The sequence below is a fragment of the Berghia stephanieae genome, chromosome 4 (assembly GCF_034508935.2).
Source record: "Berghia stephanieae isolate SIO BIC M18660-M18661 chromosome 4, UCSD_Bste_1.3, whole genome shotgun sequence".
NCBI classification, from domain to species: Eukaryota; Metazoa; Mollusca; class Gastropoda; order Nudibranchia; family Aeolidiidae; genus Berghia; species Berghia stephanieae.
In genome coordinates this window covers 8,733,931-8,753,661 of record NC_088363.1, presented here as the reverse complement: position 1 = coordinate 8,753,661, position 19,731 = coordinate 8,733,931, and the positions used below count along the sequence as shown (strand labels likewise).

General features: G+C 40.4%; 1 protein-coding gene across 1 annotated transcript in view; it reads left to right on the top strand.

The window, feature by feature from the left end:
- The window catches only part of LOC144969991 (uncharacterized), a 47,126-nt gene extending 31,896 nt beyond the window's left edge, over window positions 1-15,230 (top strand). The window contains exons 13-17 of the mRNA XM_078909119.1: window positions 1,338-1,433; window positions 8,679-8,732; window positions 9,714-9,818; window positions 11,011-11,106; window positions 12,338-15,230. Of these exons, the coding sequence (XP_078765245.1) occupies window positions 1,338-1,433; window positions 8,679-8,732; window positions 9,714-9,818; window positions 11,011-11,106; window positions 12,338-12,532 (546 nt within the window). The 3' untranslated portion in view covers window positions 12,533-15,230. The remainder of the gene's footprint in view (window positions 1-1,337; window positions 1,434-8,678; window positions 8,733-9,713; window positions 9,819-11,010; window positions 11,107-12,337) is intronic.
- The last annotated feature ends 4,501 nt before the right edge of the window (window positions 15,231-19,731 follow it).

The following is a 19,731-nucleotide window of genomic DNA, read 5'->3' as shown; positions in this document are numbered from 1 at the left end:
TGATGCTACAGATAATGAAGATGATGATGATGATGATGATGTTGATGATGATGATGATGATGATGATGATGATGATGGTGATGATGATGATGATGATGATAATGATAATGATAATGATAGCTGAGTCCTTGGAAAAATGATTTTTACTCACATTCTTTCAACGTACTCGGGTGTAAAATGAGTACCTGGCCGTCAACAGTGTTGTCGCTTGCGGAAAAGTTATAATCTCATCTCGTTCTATATGTCACGTGTTGCTGTTTGTTTTGGATTCTTTGTAAAGCGCGTTGAGCACGTTTACTGGATATTGGTCTATATAAAAAGTGTTTGAGGTTTTTTTTATTTCGTTCCTCGCCAAATATGACTTGTCCCGTGTTAACAGCAGTATGAGCACCATTATAAGCTGCTGCTGATTGGGTCGATCGTTATAGCATAGTAGTGTGAGCTGCCATGCTTCGAGGCACATTCGTTTGTGGACAAGGTTACATCAACATTTGCTCATTTGGAGAACATGGGTGGTTCATGTTGACTTTTGATGCTTGTTTGGAGGATAATATTTATCCGTCATTGAATGCCTTGCCGGTGGCATCCATCGATGCCACGCTGAAGAGCCCAATTCAGTTATATAATTATTAATTCTAGCACCACATACATTACCCTACCAGATTTCAGTCTCCCTACAGAGGTTGAATAACAATATCATGGAACGCCATTCTTCACGCTCAAGGGCCATTACCGAGCCGTCGATCGATTCTCTTTTTGCCAGTTGTTGCCTCCACATTTCCTATCCAGGACTTTCTTGGTTTGCCCCATGTCTTTCTGCACATAATATAACCAAAATACTGTTTGCTCCAATTCGAGTTTTAATAGTGCGATTCTCTACTTTGATGATTAATTCTAACATCACATTTTTAAAAATTGAGCTTTTATATAGCGCAATATCCACTATACTTGCTCAAAGCGCTTTACAGGGAATCCCTGGCCAACTGGATTATTTAACTTTTAGTACGGGATATGATGTCTGTTAGACGATATTACAGGTTTATTTTCGGACAGAGACAACGCTGTTAACGTCCAGGTACTCAATTTACACCTGAGTTTAGTGAGTGAATGTGAGTAAAGAGACTTCTCCAAGGAATCAACGATGCTCCGAGCGAGGCTCGAACCCAGGAACTTCTGATCCGAAAGCGAGTATCATACCACTAGACCACATAGCTGCATAACATAACCAAAATACAACTTGCTCCTGTTCGAGTTTGAATATTATTCTTTGAAAAAGATTCTAGAAAATAATGATGCGCAGTTTCTTCTTATTACATTCTGTTGTTTATTTTTTTCAGGAAAAGTTCTTGCCAAAACACAAAGAACTTCTTTTCGGCAAAGATTGCGATTTAGACAAAGCATTTGGCATCCTTGACAAAGATGGGAACAATAAGGTACGTCTTGGGGCGTCTATTAGCTAAAGACTTTTTTGATTGATACCAACCAACGTGTACATATTTTAAAGTCTGATAACCAAAATGATTAATTGGCACATTGTTATAGTGGGAATACTCACAAACCAACGCGAAATGTTGTCCATTACAACAATGTTAAAACAAACCCATTTATTAGACCCTCAAGTGTGCACGTCGATACTAACTCTTCACTACTCGTTTGGAAGAAGGGAGTGTTTATGTCATTCATATACTGCTCATTCGCAGTCAACTGAGAGTCTGCTGCAAAGCAATATAATTTCTGTTGTTCTTCGATTAGCAAGTTGCTAAACACTTTAATGTAGAGGAGAGACTGAGCAACACTTTGTGAATATGAAATAGAAATAAACCAAAGGATATTTCTAATTAACAATTCGCTGGCCCTGTCAGGATGATCTTTGTGAATTCAAGCCATTTTAAAATATGAATTTAAAACTCTTACTTAGCATGTCCCGAATCGGCAGCGTGGCTCAGTGGTACGGTCTTTGCTTCCTACCCGAAAGGTACCGAGTTCAATCACCCGTCGCTACGTTGTGAGGCCTTGAGCAAGTCACCTCGCCCTAGCTCACTTTGCGGCGCTGCTCTGCGGCTGACGCCTGGGTTATTCCAGTCTCCCCTTGGAATAGGCCCTAAAGACAAATTTCCCCTTGGGGATGAATAAAGGGAATTTTTTTAAATTATAATGTAACACATGTTTATATGTATCCTAGCATAACGCTCTTGGCACGCCAAATAATTCTTCAAATCTTTACACGAAGAGTCACTTTTCTACTTTTAATAAAAGCACGAGTCGAATATTAACTTTATCTTTCAATTTTTTTTAAGAAAATGCTTGCAATTTTAAGGACTATAGGCTAATTTTCATATTTTTGTGAGAATATTTTACTCTGTTTTGCATGCATATTCATCTAATCTTCATGCATATTTTTCATTTTAAAAAAGAATAAAACCGCTGGGCCAGATACAAAAAGGCGAATTTCAATAAATGATGTCCTTTGCTTGTTGCAGCAGCTGCTTCTTATGGTTCACACTATTATGTTATGACGATCGACCCAATCAGCAAAGTCCGGTCCGCATTCGTGCACCGTCGCGAACCCGCCCGGTAGCATCGTCACAACACACCTTTCGACTAGATGCTCTGCCGTTTCGGGTTCTTGCCCACAGCGTGGACATAAAGGACAGGAAGTTAGACCCCACTGATGTAACGCACCGGCCGTTAGGCAGCTCCTCGACCGAAGCCGATTCGCAGCTACCCAGTGTCTCCTCTTACTGGTATCAAAGCCTGGCAACTTCTCACCAAGCTTAGAGGAGTGTAGGTCCCGCCCCCACGAGGGATTGAATTCGTCCAAACCGACTTCCATCTCGTATGTGCAGCTCTGTCCGTAGTCAGGGATTCTGCGTACAAGGGTTGCCGGGACTTATTTCGGCTCGAAACGGGGGCACCGTTCATTATGCGCATGAGAGGGGTATCCCCATTCCCTCTCTCTTTGATCTTACTCAGCCAGTTTCCCGTAATGGTCTCCCTCCGGACATCGGGGGGCTGGATCGCTGCCATCACCGGGCCCCATTCTCTAGGGGTTGTTGCTAGCGTTCCCGACACTATGTGCATCGACTTGCGAAGTTTTACATCCACCTTCTCAACGTTTCTGCTTCTACCCCACACTGGAGCGCAATACTCCGCGGTGGAATAGCATAGTGCCAGGGCGGATGTTCTCAGGAGCGCTTGGCTAGCGCCCCAAGTCGATCCCGCCAGCTTCCTCAGAAGACTATTCCGCTTCTCTATCTTCCGGGCAACCCCTTCGAGATGAACCCGATAGGTAAGGCTGCGGTCCAGCGTCACCCCTAGGTATTTTGGACGCGGCTCATATGGGAGTGGCTGGTCCCCGACTAGGACATTCAGTTTACGGGTGTGCCAACCACTGCATAAGTGAAATGCAGTGGCCACGGTTTTTGAAGTGTTCATCTTCAGGTACCACTTGTCAAAGTAGGATTTGAGTCTGGTGACGTCCTCGCTGAGTACGCTCTCGAGACGGGTCCACACTTTACTCTGAGTAACGAGTGCCCAGTCGTCTGCGTATCCCAGCCTCAGGGAGGAAGTGTTCGGCATATCGCTAATGTAAACGTTAAACAACATTGGCGCAAGTACCGACCCCTGAGGGACCCCATTCTTCAATTTCCTAACTTTGCTCGTGACGTCTCCCAGCGCGACGTGGAATTGCCTTTCCCCTAAGATCGAAGAGAACAACTTCAAGGTCTTTTTGCACCTTATGATTTACCGATGATCCGTCGATCGATTCTCTTTTTTGCCAGTTGTTGCCTCCACATTTTCCTATCCATGATCCAGGACTTTCTTCCTTGGTTGCAGCCCCATGTCTTTTCTGCACTATACTATTAAACCAAAATACTTTTGTCTTCCAATTCGAGTTTTAATTAGTGCGATTTCTCTACTTTGATGATTAATTCTAACATCACTAGACCACATAGCTGCATAACAATAACCAAAATACAACTTGCTCCTGTTCAAGTTTGAATATTATTCTTTGAAAAAGATTCTAGAAAATAATGATGCGCAGTTTCTTCTTATTACATTCTGTTGTTTATTTTTTTCAGGAAAAGTTCTTGCCAAAACACAAAGAACATTTCTTTCGGCAAAGATTGCGATTTAGACAAAGCATTTGGCATCCTTGACAAAGATGGGAACAATAAGGTACGTCTTGGGCGTCTATTAGCTAAAGACTTTTTTGATTGATACCAACCAACGTGTACATATTTTAAAGTCTGATAACCAAAATGATTAATTGGCACATTGTTATAGTGGGAATACTCACAAACCAACGCGAAATGTTGTCCATTGCAACAATGTTAAAAACAAACCCATTTATTAGACCCTCAAGTGTGCACGTCGATACTAACTCTTCACTACTCGTTTGGAAGAAGGGAGTGTTTATGTCATTCATATACTGCTCATTCGCAGTCAACTGAGAGTCTGCTGCAAAGCAATATAATTTCTGTTGTTCTTCGATTAGCAAGTTGCTAAACACTTTAATGTAGAGGAGAGACTGAGCAACACTTTGTGAATATGAAATAGAAATAAACCAAAGGATATTTCTAATTAACAATTCGCTGGCCCTGTCAGGATGATCTTTGTGAATTCAAGCCATTTTAAAATATGAATTTAAAACTCTTACTTAGCATGTCCCGAATCGGCAGCGTGGCTCAGTGGTACGGTCTTTGCTTCCTACCCGAAAGGTACCGAGTTCAATCACCCGTCGCTACGTTGTGAGGCCTTGAGCAAGTCACCTCGCCTAGCTCACTTTGCGGCGCTGCTCTGCGGCTGACGCCTGGGTTATTCCAGTCTCCCCTTGGAATAGGCCCTAAAGACAAATTTCCCCTTGGGGATGAATAAAGGGAATTTTTTTTTATTATAATGTAACACATGTTTATATGTATCCTAGCATAACGCTCTTGGCACGCCAAATAATTCTTCAAATCTTTACACGAAGAGTCACTTTTCTACTTTTAATAAAAGCACGAGTCGAATATTAACTTTATCTTTCAATTTTTTTTAAGAAAATGCTTGCAATTTTAAGGACTATAGGCTAATTTTCATATTTTTGTGAGAATATTTTACTCTGTTTTGCATGCATATTCATCTAATCTTCATGCATATTTTTCATTTTAAAAAAGAATAAAACCGCTGGGCCAGATACAAAAAGGCGAATTTCAATAAATGATGTCCTTTGCTTGTTGCAGCAGCTGCTTCTTATGGTTCACACTATTATGTTATGACGATCGACCCAATCAGCAAAGTCCGGTCCGCATTCGTGCACCGTCGCGAACCCGCCCGGTAGCATCGTCACAACACACCTTTCGACTAGATGCTCTGCCGTTTCGGGTTCTTGCCCACAGCGTGGACATAAAGGACAGGAAGTTAGACCCCACTGATGTAACGCACCGGCCGTTAGGCAGCTCCTCGACCGAAGCCGATTCGCAGCTACCCAGTGTCTCCTCTTACTGGTATCAAAGCCTGGCAACTTCTCACCAAGCTTAGAGGAGTGTAGGTCCCCGCCCCCACGAGGGATTGAATTCGTCCAAACCGACTTCCATCTCGTATGTGCAGCTCTGTCCGTAGTCAGGGATTCTGCGTACAAGGGTTGCCGGGACTTATTTCGGCTCGAAACGGGGCACCGTTCATTATGCGCATGAGAGGGGTATCCCCATTCCCTCTCTCTTTGATCTTACTCAGCCAGTTTCCCGTAATGGTCTCCCTCCGGACATCGGGGGGCTGGATCGCTGCCATCAACCGGGCCCCATTCTCTAGGGGTTGTTGCTAGCGTTCCCGACACTATGTGCATCGACTTGCGAAGTTTTACATCCACCTTCTCAACGTTTCTGCTTCTACCCCACACTGGAGCGCAATACTCCGCGGTGGAATAGCATAGTGCCAGGGCGGATGTTCTCAGGAGCGCTTGGCTAGCGCCCCAAGTCGATCCCGCCAGCTTCCTCAGAAGACTATTCCGCTTCTCTATCTTCCGGGCAACCCCTTCGAGATGAACCCGATAGGTAAGGCTGCGGTCCAGCGTCACCCCTAGGTATTTTGGACGCGGCTCATATGGGAGTGGCTGGTCCCCGACTAGGACATTCAGTTTACGGGTGTGCCAACCACTGCATAAGTGAAATGCAGTGGCCACGGTTTTTGAAGTGTTCATCTTCAGGTACCACTTGTCAAAGTAGGATTTGAGTCTGGTGACGTCCTCGCTGAGTACGCTCTCGAGACGGGTCCACACTTTACTCTGAGTAACGAGTGCCCAGTCGTCTGCGTATCCCAGCCTCAGGGAGGAAGTGTTCGGCATATCGCTAATGTAAACGTTAAACAACATTGGCGCAAGTACCGACCCCTGAGGGACCCCATTCTTCAATTTCCTAACTTTGCTCGTGACGTCTCCCAGCGCGACGTGGAATTGCCTTTCCCCTAAGATCGAAGAGAACAACTTCAAGGTCTTTTTGCACCTTATGATTTTTGCAAGTTTGAGCATTAACCCATCGCACCAGACCGTATCGTACGCCGCTGATAGGTCTATAAACACAGCACCTGTTTGCTGTTTTCTCTCGAACCCGTGCTCAATATGCTCTGTAAGGGCAATGACCTGCTCCGTGGTGCACCTCCCTTCCCTGAAGCCTGCCTGCTCAGGTGGCAGGGCAGCGTCTAGGACCGGCCCCCATCGGTTTAATAGAACACGCTCCAACAATTTGTAAAGACAGCTCAGCAGCGATATGGGTCTGTAACTGTCTGCCTCCTTCGCCGGCTTCCCTGGCTTCAGGATGGCAACTATCTTCGCATGCTTCCACACTTGTGGAAGCTTTCCGTTTGCAAGGATGTCAGACATTGCCTCTGCTAGCCAGGCCCGTGCCCTGGGGCCCAGATGCGTCACCATATCGGGATATACACCATCTATCCCAGCTGCTTTGCCGTTCTTCACTTCGCTAATGGCTGCACCCACTTCTCGGGGACTGAACGGGGCCGTCCAGTCCGACTCCTCCGCAGGTAGCGAGTCCAAAATCGTACGGTACGCCTTGCGGACACCGCGCTCAAAAGCCTGATTAGGGACCCGCTTGCTACGGTTCTTAATATTCTTGGCAATTGTGTCTGCCTCGCATTCCGGTGCAGCCTTCGCGAAATTCCGATCTGGGTCCAATTTCTTTATCAAACGCCAAGCGTGGCGGCTGGAGTGTGTAAAGTCGAGGCTTTCCACGGTCTCCTGCCACCGTTGCTTCCTTCCCTCTGCCAGAGACTGGAGTAGTCTATCGGCTGTGTCCTGGGACTGGGTCTGCTGGTACTCTCGGTACAGCTCTTCCGACTCTGCTGTCCAGCAAGGGGTGTAGAATTTCCGTTTGCCCCGTGGAATAGAGCGTTGAGCGCTCTTAACCAGTAGCCTACTAAATCTGGTTATATTCTTGGACTTGGGAGGAATGGCAGGGCAGACCTGCTCGATATAGGAACTGAATTCCTCCCAGTCAGCCTTCCTGAAATTCCATCTGCAAAGTGGGAGAGACTGCACCCTCGGTATTGTCACCCCAGCTGTGACAAGAACCGGCCTGTGCTGGCTATGCGGAAAGTCCCCGAGGACTGTCCGCTTCACCTGCAACGGTTCACCGTTCGCGCCTTTCGTTACGAGGGTGAGGTCTGGAGTATACTCCTTCTTATGGCGGGTACCCCGGAAGGTACCCTTGGTTGTAGGATCGTACACTAGGTGTAGATCATTACAGTCCATCCATGAGCGGAGTTGTCTTCCTGCCTCGTTGCAGTCTCGGTAGCCCCATTCGTGATGGTGGCTATTAAAGTCTCCCAGACAGATGGAAGGATGGCTGACCACCGGTACCGGTGGTGTAGTCCAAGTCGCTCTAGGTGGTTTGTAAATATTATGCAAACACAGTCCACCTACTTCCACGGAAATTCGGTTCACCCCATTGCTGTCCGTTACGCTCTCAATGACCCTTACCTTCGATGGGTCTTTAGCGTAAACGCTGACCCCTCCTTTGAGCCTCGAAGTGTCCTCGCGTTGGACCACCGTATAGCCTGGGATCTGGAATCGGGAAGATTGCGCGCCTGAATAAAGGTGGGTCTCCTGTAAAAGGAGGATATCAACGCAATGAACGGCCAGTAGCTTTGATAAAAGCTCATTTTATTTTTGCTTGTTGCAAACACCAGTGAGCAAGTCACTCGATACATCTCTATCATCAGCCCGCCATTCGATACTCCCTTTTCTTATCCGTCCACCTGCCATCGAAACATCGAGGCTTCTTAGGGCTAACCCACACCGGAGACTGACTCCGACGACCCGGCACTGCCGCCTTCTGCCGTCTTCCGGATAAAGACATCGGGCACGGACAAAATGCTAAGAAAAAAAGAGAAGAGCCGCTAGAACTACCTCATACCAAGCACCCGACGTTCTCTGCCGTTTTTTCTCGAGCTTGGTATAGGTAGGTCTAGCGGCTCTTCTCCTTATTCTTAACATTTTGTCCGTGCCCGATGTCTTTATCCGGAAGACCGCAGAGGACGGCAGTGCCGGCTCGTCGGAGTCAGTCTCCGGTGTGGGTTAGCAATAGGAAGCCTCAAAGTTTCGAGAATATATTTCAATGTACACTACAGCTATTACAAAACTTTAAAGAATTGGGCTATATGCCTTCACCATATTTTTTTTACAGATCGCTTATTACGAGCTGATGCAATTTATAGAAGAAAGAGGTATCCGCATGCAGGTATGTTATAAAATAATATCCAGAAATTATTACTTATTTACTTATTAATTCCTTTTAACTCTATCTGGAGCACAGGGCGTCCAGCATGGCACCGATCTACATCTTGGACAGTCTCTGACTACCACCTTCGCCCCCCCCCCCTCCCCCCCCCCCCCTCACGACATTTTGATACTTTATTGTTCCAAATATTATTACGCCTAGACTAAAATATGAAAAAAAAAATATATATATACAATCATAGCCCGTAGCCTTGGGTTAAAGCGAAAATGTAACTGATTACATCAAAATGTAAACCATTTAGCTAACGTTTACTTATTTACAGCTCTGGTGACCCAAATTGTTATGGGTTAATGGTTGTAATGAAATTACTCTCAAACTAACGCAAAATATTGTCCATTAAAACCATGTTAAACCAGGTCCATAATTGTGTTTGGTTAAAAGACCTGCAAATATATGCACGTCGCATTTAACGACTCGATTCGGATGTGAATCAGTCCCTTGTTATAGATAGAGACGAACGATATAATATGAATACTAGTATTTTTTTAAAAATAGGAGCTCAACAGCCAATTTAAACTGTATGAAATGGAACTTGGGATATTTAAAACTAGTTTTTGGGGACTGACTAAAAAGTATTGTGAACCGCTAATGCGCTTACCTCTCCTTACCAGTCAAGACTGTCCCAAAATCTTCACACCCAACTACTGTAACACAAAATAGATTTTTTATCACTCAGACACAATAGCAGTAACATTCTTGCGATACACAATTTCTTCAGGAAAAGATGTTCTACAACAAATTGTTCATTTTCTATAAATTTTGAGATGTACAAGAGAAATTTTAAAAAGAAAAGCATTGGTTGTATCGTAACGAATGTGACGATTTTCCTTTAGTTGGTAAGTAGAGGGTAAAACATGAATGATACAAAAGCTACATCCAATATTATATGTATTAATCCCTAATGTGTCCATTTCAACTTAGGTTCGATTCCAAGGATACAACCGCAGAGAGGTAAACGATTTGCCTGCATTTCTTACAGCCTTGCAACAAACCCTATTGACGAACCTCAAATACACAGCTGTCAAAGTAAGTAAAATAATCAAAAACATCCCTTTATTCATCCTCAATTAATTGCGCACATTTTATAAATATCTATTGTTCTATTTTAATTCGTGCTTCCTTACAAAGGAACATACTATTTCCTGTCCAACAATGTTTTTGTTTATTCGTCTTAACAACGCCACTACCACATTATCTCATTCGTCTGTAGTGTTTCATTCATCCTGTTTTTTTGATAAAGGGGAAACCCGAAACGTCCATGTTATCTGTTTTCGTATATTAAATTGCAGTTTACATTAATTTTTACATTGTTATTGTTATTCATCTCCAAGGGGAAATTTATCTTAATGGTCTATTCCAAGAAAATACTGGAATAACCCAGGCGTCAGCCGAAGTGCAAAAAAAATCATCCCCAAAATTCAGCGTCTACGTCCTGAATGAGGCAGGCTGATTTTTTGTAATGTTTTTTTTTTCTTGTCTTTTCTTTCTGCTTTGTCTGGCACTGTTTCATATAATACCTCTTCATATTTCTATAGTTTCACAGATAGTACGGCGTTGTTTAGTTTTTGTTTGTTTTTTTTCCAAATGAAATAAATAGGTGTGAATTCTTTATTGATTGGAGCTTGTGCACTTTTTAAGAGTTTCAGTCTTTAATAATTTTGGAACCTAAATGGTTTCTATTTGTTATGCAATATAAAGTTGAAACGAATCGACTCTATCTATGAAAAGTACGTGGAGTCATTCTTAGAATGTTGCTGTTTGATATCTTCAATCTTTCGTTGGCGGCGTTCTCTCAGATTCGCTCGTTCACGGTGTTAGTTTTAGTTCTAGCCCTGCTGTTTGCCGTTTGAACTAATAATAGTCCCTCCAAACACCCTTGTTGTTACGATATGTTGTGGTGGTCATTATTGTTTAGCTTCGCCATTTGTGAATAATGTTATTGTCTTGACTTTTAATATATGGGTGTTATGACCTCCCATCCCACCCAATAGGGGTTGGGTAGCTGGGGATGTTTGATCTGGCAGACAATTCCTGTCTAGCAATCCATCCAAAGGGTAACAAGAATCGATTGTCTGTTTAACGCTTCAGTATTAAAACAATGTTATTTCTTAACATGTGTAATGCAAAATAAATGCGACAAAAGTCGATTATTTAACATTTATCTGCATATAATCGTTTATTATGTTGTTGATTTTTTAACATTTCCAATTGTTTGTAGGAAGAAGATGCACATAGAACAGTGGGAATTAACACTGGACATGTGGGGACCATGGACTACAAACTGGAGGATGCTGATAGAAAGTTCATTGTAGAGGTATGTAGATAGAAAGTTCATTGTAGAGGTATGTAGATAGAAAGTTCATTGTAGAGGTATGTAGATAAAAAATTCATTGTAGAGGTATGTAGATAGAAAGTTCATAGTGGATGGATGTAGATAGAAAGTTCATTGTGGATTGATGTAGGTAGAGAGTTCATTGTGGATGGATTGAGGTAGAAAGTTCATTAATTGTGGATGGATGTAGATAGAAAGTTCATTGTTGAGGTATGTAGTTAGAAAGTTCATTGTGGATGTATGTAGGTAGAAAGTTCATTGTGGATGGATGAAGATAGAAAGTTCATTGTGGATGGATGTAGATAGAAAGTTCATTGTGGATGGATGTAGATAGAAAGTTCATTGTGGATGGATGTAGATAGAAAGTTCATTGTAGACGTATGTAGATAGAAAGTTCATTGTGGATGGATGTAGATAGAAAGTTCATTGTAGAGGTATGTAGTTAGAAAGTTCATTGTGGATGGATGTAGGTAGAAAGTTCATTGTGGATGGATGTAGATAGAAAGTTCATTGTGGATGGATGTAGATAGAAAGTTCATTGTAGAGGTATGTAGATAGAAAGTTCATTGTGGATGGATGTAGGTAGAAAGTTCATTGTGGATGTATGTAGATAGAAAGTTCGTTGTGGATGTATGTAGATAGAATGTTCATTGCGGACTGACTTATTTAGATAGTGAGGTGTCACATGAATTTGCAAACTGAGATTGGGACCTGATGAAATACAAGCATTGGATATTATATATTATATATATATATTATATATATATATATATATATATATATATATATATATATATATATATATATATATGATGGTATATATATATAGAGAGAGAGAGAGAGAGAGAGAGAGAGAGAGAGAGAGAGAGAGAGAGAGAGAGATTTAAGGACTATATAAATACCTCTGGTTTAACCTGGTTGGGATTTAATTTAGTGTTATGAGTTAATTACTTTCATGATAAGGCAGATATGAAATCAATGAAACCGACGTGCACTTATTTGGGTATGATAACCCAATTACTGATGGGCTCATTGTTGTAACAAATCTCAAAAAATGACGCGTTACAACAAAGTTAAACTAGGCCCATAAGCGGGTTCGGATGTCAGACATGCATATTTATATACGTCGATTGAAACCATTGTAAATTAATATTATTTAGCTTTTAGAGATTGTTGCTCAATAGTTTTTCATAACACTGTTTATTTATTTCAGAGAGGTTATAACGCCACCATGAGTTTTCTACGGTATTACGCTATAAAACACCCAAATGATGTGAAGGAACGGAAAGTCCCAGTTACGGTACATACACAACAGCCTTCTTCAGTTCAATGCAGAAACAGTTATGTAAACAGTTCGACTGCTGTCGATGGGGCCATTGATCTAGAGGAAAATGAGAAGAGGACGTGAGAGTAGTTCCAAAGATATTATACCTGAGCATTGGTTTAACGGAGAGAATAATTCGTGACGTCACATCTTCCTCTATTCCGGTTCAAAATTCCTTGGAAGTGTGTAACCAGTCCTCCGGACAAAGAATAAACGATGAATTTAGGTTATGTATTGAATCATAAGGTGGCATAACTATTTTGATAGCAGGATGTATAATTTGCAGTTTTTTTTTTTTATTATGGGGTGTAAAAGAGCGAGGATAGACGATTTTTATTGACGACAAGTATTTAATTAAGCTAGAAAATACGATGCTTTCACTCTGAGACCAAAACATAGGTTGCACTTTGTATGCATCCAGTCCTTCAGAGGACTAGTTTTACACTTCCAAGGAGATTAGAACCAGTATTTTGACCTCACACTTTTGTTCCCGGTTGTTTTCTGGTGATTCCCAGCAATGTGCTTCATTCAGTCTACGTTATCATTCGGAAGATACCAGTCAGAAGTGCCTTATCCATTACAATACAATGTGCCAGATTTTATCATTGATTCTTGCAACTAAAACCGCAAAACAGGGATTGCTTTATTCTGTCTAAATAAAGGAACCAATGGCATTTATGACTCCATACGCACAAAGCTGTAACCTATTATGTCGAGGGTCAGTGTGGCTCAGCGGTACGTCTTTGCTTCGTACCCGAAAGGTTAAAAGTTCTAGAATTACAATTAAAGCACCCAAGAAAAAGTAAGACATAGGGGAACTGGGAACAAATAGGGATCAGATGTAGATTCCAAGAGCATACCACCAATGCACCTAGTTTGAGATCACCTATAAGTCTCACCCAGACACAAGCACAAAATCCAACAAAGAGGAATACACTCAAATGCCTACATTATACATTAAAATAACAATAATACATTACAGAGAGATGATTTACAAGGAAAAAAATATCATCTCCCAAAACAATAACTATGCATTTGACTTTCCCTCCCATCTAGGACTCCGGCCAGGGCCAGGACAAAACCAAGTAATCTCATGCCAAGACAAAGACAGAAAGCAAGTTGGAAAACAGATATAAGGGGATAGAAGACACAGTATGTAACCCCCTGCCCACTATGGGAGGTTAGGATCCCCACCCAGAAAGAATATTTTCAGTTCTCGGGGAGTAGTAGTTTTAGTAGTAGTAGTAGTAGTAGTAGTAGTAGTAGTAGTAGTAGTAGTAGTAGTAGTAGTAGTAGTAGCATCGTATGGCTACACCTTCAAATTTATTTCGCCAACCCAGCTCCTAAAGTCTTCCTCCGCCCTAAGGACGGTTTCGTAGCCACCTTCAAGTTCAGTGACTGGACAGTGGAGGACGATGTGATCGCTGGTCTCTGGGGCTGCCTCGGGGAGTGATTCATATTTAATTTCTTGCCATGTTGGTGTATGCCCAAATAAATTACATTTGCCTTTTATATCAATGTTAATAGATATGCTTTATGTTATATGCGGCTATGTGGTCTAGTGCTATGACACTCGCTTTCGGATCGGAAAGTCCTGGGTTCGAGCCTCGCTCGGCGCATAGTTGAGTCCTTGGAGAAGGCTCTTGACTCACATTCTCTCATCGTACTCAGGTGTAAAAAGAGTACCAGGAAGTTAACAGCGTTGTCCGAAAAACATTGTAACATCGCCGAACAGGCGCCATGTCCCGTCCTAAATGTTAAAAGTTGTGCTTGGCCAGGGACCCCTTGTAAAAGCGCTTTGAGCACATTTAGTGGATATTGCGCTATAAAAGCTCTTTTTTTAATAAACACAATATTATGAATATAATAGAGGTTGAAAGGCAAAGAGGCAGAAGACAATGGAAGGGATGTGTTGTTGTTTTTTTTGGGGGATTTTTTGAGGGAGGGAGGGGGGCGTATGATGATAAGATATTATGCGAAAGTGACATCCGCGGAGGAGGGATTGGACATTGGAAGTTGGAAAAGGTGGGGTAGGGGGGTGGGGTTGAAATCACCTATCCAGATTATGAAATAAAACTCAAACATCATTTATTGCAGCGGAGACAATCAATTTTATTGACGAAATATAAAACTGTTCATGGTCATAATATGTATTTAAATCTTTTTATTATTCTATTTTTTTATGTATACAACAATTTACCACATTAGTCTTACATTCATTGAATAATTCACTAACTCACATTGACATCATATTTTTCATACAATGATCATATTCAAAATACTGCCCTATTATTAGCAAGATAAACAACCAAAAACAAACAAACAAAAAAAAACAACAACAACAATATTATTACATCAAGGCCAGAAAACGTTGACATCAAACGCCTAACTTCTGAAATTCAGACGTTTTGGGTTTATGACTTCCTGACAATTTCGACAACCTGGGAGTCTTCATCGATCGATTTTTTTTTTGTTTTTTGTTTTTTGGTGTATAACAGTTTTCTGGCCAAAATGGAAAATATTAAGTTGGTTTTTTTTGTTTGTTTTTTTCTTGCGCAACTGGAAAATATGAAGTGTGTTTTCTTCAAAGTACAATAGAATGGAAGTCTTACACATTTTCTATCACCAGACGTGCCAACCAACCTCAACCATTTGAAATGATTAATCATATTTTTAACAATATTTCTGCAAATTTTCTCATATTTTTTTTTCCAATAAAATCTTATTTTCAAAATGTTCAACCATCCAAAACATCAAAATTTAATTAAAATTTACTGAAATTTATGTTGTTTTTGTTTTTTTAAGGGTTTTACGGTTAAAAATAACAGTACATAACAGAGATGATTTACAAAGAAAAAAAAATATCATCTCCCAAAACTAATCATACATTTGACTGTTTCCCTCCCAGCCAAGGACTCCGGCCAGGGTCAGGACAAAATAGGTAATCTCATTCCAATACAAAAAAAAAAAACAGAAAGCAATTGGAAAACAGATACAGGGGGATAGAAGACACAGCAAGTACCTCCCTGTCCAGGAGAAGTTATTTAAACATCTTCAACGCTTCCACTTTTATAATTTTTAACCCTTTTTTTTACAAGCCGACTTTCTGTATTCAGCATATTTTTGCCAACATTACCACATTATCATATTTTGGAACCCAAAGCGTATTTAAATATGAGAAATCATACTGGTTGGCAAGCCTGTATCTCAATAGTCTTCAGTTATATCAGACACACACACACACATACACACACTTTTCACATAAAATAAAATCAAATACCATAGACGCGATCGACAGAATTGAGTCAGGTGTATAAAAGAAATTCCAGCAAGTATAAGAAAGAAATTTAAACAATAAATAAAAAATAATTTTAACAACAGGAGCCATCAAATTAAAATTACGTGCAAAAATGGTTCACATACAAACCTCTCTCTCTCTCTCTCTCTCTTGCAAACAGAGAGAGAGAGAGAGAGTGAGAGAGAGAGAGAGAGAGAGAGAGAGAGAGAGAGAGAGAGAGAATGTGTTACTTTCTTTAAACAATAGGTCAGATCATAGCATAAGACACCTTTATTTAACAAAAAAAAAACAAAAAAAAACATGTTTTTAAAATAACGTGAAATGAAAATTACAGAATAATAATGCTGATATTAGTATTACTTGTTCAAATATTTTATCTTTAAAAAAACTTCTAAAATCTAAAAGACAAACATTTTCATCCTTGTCTCACTTTCCTTACTTCTTTCATTGTGTTGACGACAAATAATAGCGTATACTTTACCCTTATAATTATAACATGTGGGGACGTTCACACGGTGAAGCACCTGGACAGTCACCTTGACTCGGCCAGTCAAATCTAAACTAAGCATAATTCTCACAGAAAACATTCTGAAATCTGACGTCCACCAGCGGCATCGGGGAGACGAAAGGCTACTTATGACTATGACGTTCTATCAAGTCGGCGAACTCAGTTAACTCGCTCAATCCTAGAGATTTTTGCTACTCTTCAAATTTGGAAAAAATAGATATTTTTATTCAACTATCATTAACATGCAAAAACTAAAAACATTAGCTTTAATACTACACCTATAATTTGTCTCAGAAAAATGTAATAAGTAGGCATGGGGTAAAAGTAACCTGGGTAAAATAAGGATATAGTCGGTGTGAGGGTTGAGTGAGTTAATGTAATTTGTGTACAGTCGCGAGCCTGCCTGACAGCCTCGATACAATACAACGTTCAACCAATCTGCGGTTTGCCGCAATGCGTACATGTGAGACAGGCGGAAAGTCCCCACTGATAGTGATAGACAGATTCTAGACTTTACTCTGTTTTGTTTGCAGCCACCCAGTGCCTCCTCTTGGGTGGTGCAGAAACCTGGCAAACTCTCCCTTCCAGTTTCGAGTAAACTACGTTCCCGCCCCCAGGAGGCATCGAATGTTTCCGAGTCAATTACATGCATATATGTTACCCCGTCCGGAGTAAGGACAGCTAAATACAAAGGCTGAGGGGAATTGTTTCGGTGCCGTCCACTATCAGTGCATAGATAGACTTGCAAAGTTTTGAATCTACCGCCACAACGCTTTTACTTCCACTTAAAACGGGAGCGCAGTACTCAACCGCGAAATACCACAGTCCCGACAACTTGACTTTTTTTTGTTTTGTTTGTTGCTTTAGGTCTCTTCCAACACAATTGAGGTTATATGAGAGACCGCTGAACAAAAAAAAAAAAAACAAAAAAAACAAGAAATCTAACAAAAATAGTACAAATGTAAATCAAAATCATAACCTAAAGATATCATAAGCTAAATTATAAATAACCAAGAACAAACAGGCAGAAGATTTACAGAAAACAAAATATCCCCTGTCAATAATACAATCACAAACCAAAGAAGCAGGATAGGCTAGTAAAGAGAAGAAGAAACGACATCACTATTGGATCGTACACCCATGCGAACATCATAGGTATATGATTCAAGGGTGATGCTCCCATCCAACCACCCGCCCACAACTTGACTTGATTCACGTACAAACTATTGTAATTTATCGACATGTGTTTGAATGGATACACATGCATTTGGCGTTTATGTGCTGAACATGAAAATGACATCGATGAAAAAAAAAAAAATAATAATCATAATTAAATTTGATTTTATAAGAAACCTAAAGGCAAAATCTTGTTTTAAATAACAAAGCAACTACTCAATCACAAGCTTATACATTTAAAATAAAATACATAAATAGTCTATTACAAAAATAAGTGAATAATCTTTAATTGTTTTATAAAAAAGCTAGCAAAGGAGTATTTCTTCTGTTATGAATATCACCTCGTTTCATCAATTATTGACCTATACTTAAGTATGGAACTGCATAGTGCGGCTATGTGGTCTTGTGGTATGTCACTCGCTTTCGGATCGGAAGGTCATGGGTTCGAGCCTCGCTCGGTGCATAGATGAGTCCTTGGAAACGGCTCTTTACTCACATTCTCTCACCGTACCCATGTGTAAAATGAGTACCTCGCCGTTAACAGCGTTGTCTCTGTCCGAAAAAAAAATATAATATCGCCTCACAGGCGTCATGTCTTCTCCTAAATGTTAAATGATGCTGTTGGACAGGGACCCTTTGTAAAGATCTTTGAGCATGTTTAGTGGATATTGCACTATATATATATATAAAGCTCAATATGCAGAGCCCCTTGAGAAAATCTGATATTCGATCTATACATAAGGAAACTGACGAAACTACACACACACACACACACAACTATAATATATATATATATATATATATATATATATATATATATATATATATATATATATATCTTACGAGGTGAGATGGCACCGTTTTTGATTAGTTTTTGAGCGTTTTACTACGGCGCTTACAACACATTAATGTTATATCAGCACCAGTAAAAAGGAAGAAAATGGGATAGTAAAAAGTCCAAGAATAACAATAAATGCGCCCGAGAAAATGTAAGGCAAAGGGGATTTGATTCAAAAGGAAATATGTGTAGATTCCAGGAGCACCCTATCAATGCACTTAGTTTGAGATTACCAAAAAGTCTCATCCAGACACAAGCACAGGTCTTCACTAAGAGGAATACATTCATATGTTTACAAATTATCATTTATATAACACAATAAATTAATTCAATGAGAACAGAGAGATGATTTACAAGACAAAAAATATCATCCCCCAAAACTCTAACTATCCATTTGACTGTTTCCCTCCCAGGCAGGGGCAGGACAAAACCAAGCCATCTCATTCCAAGACAAAGACAGAAAGCATGTAGGAAAAACAGATAATATAGGGGGATAGAAGACAAAGTAAGTGCCTCCCTGCCCACTATAGGAGGCCTGGAACGCCACCCAGGACAGTTGACATATTTATCCCTTCCATCTTTAAAGTACAGAAGTAAAAAGTGTGGCCTTATACAGTTGTTTGAAACTGTCCAGTTTTTGCCATATTGACATTAAAACATTTTTTAAAAAAATATTTAACCATATTGACATTAAAACTTTAAATGCGTTTTATCTTATATTCTGTTACAGAACGATTCGCAATTTTTTTTTTTAATTTTTATCATAAGGTCAGATTAAAAGTGTAAACCAAAGAGCATACATCTCTTCGACAACGCCATTGACAAGGATCTTCATAGCATAGAATAATATGTATGTGATGAATAATGAGTTCAGTATTATATATTATATTTTTGATTGCTCCGTATCAATAATATCAATATCATCAAAATACTAGGATCATATTAAGTGGCCCACCGTCTCAAAACGATAAAAATAATAATATGTCCTGATGAATCGGACACCAAAGAAGGGGTTTCAGATCATAATGATAAGTTATAGGAACTTTCGAGTTTTTCTCATTTTAAGACATCCTGTCCTCATTGTAAGACATCCTATCCTCACTGTAAGACATCCTATCCTCACTGTAAGACATCCTATCCTCACAGAAAGACATCCTATCCTCACTGTAAGACATCCTGTCCTCACTGTAAGACATCCTATCCTCACTGTAAGACATCCTATCCTCACTGTAAGACATCCTATCCTCACTGTAAGACATCCTATCCTCACTGTAAGACATCCTGTCCTCACTGTAAGACATCCTATCCTCACTGTAAGACATCCTGTCCTCACTGTAAGACATCCTGTCCTCACTGTAAGACATCATATCCTCACTGTAAGACATCCTGTCCTCACTGTAAGACATCGTATTTAGTATCCTCCATCTGTGAAGGTCCCGATAGCTCAGTTGGTAGAGCAATCG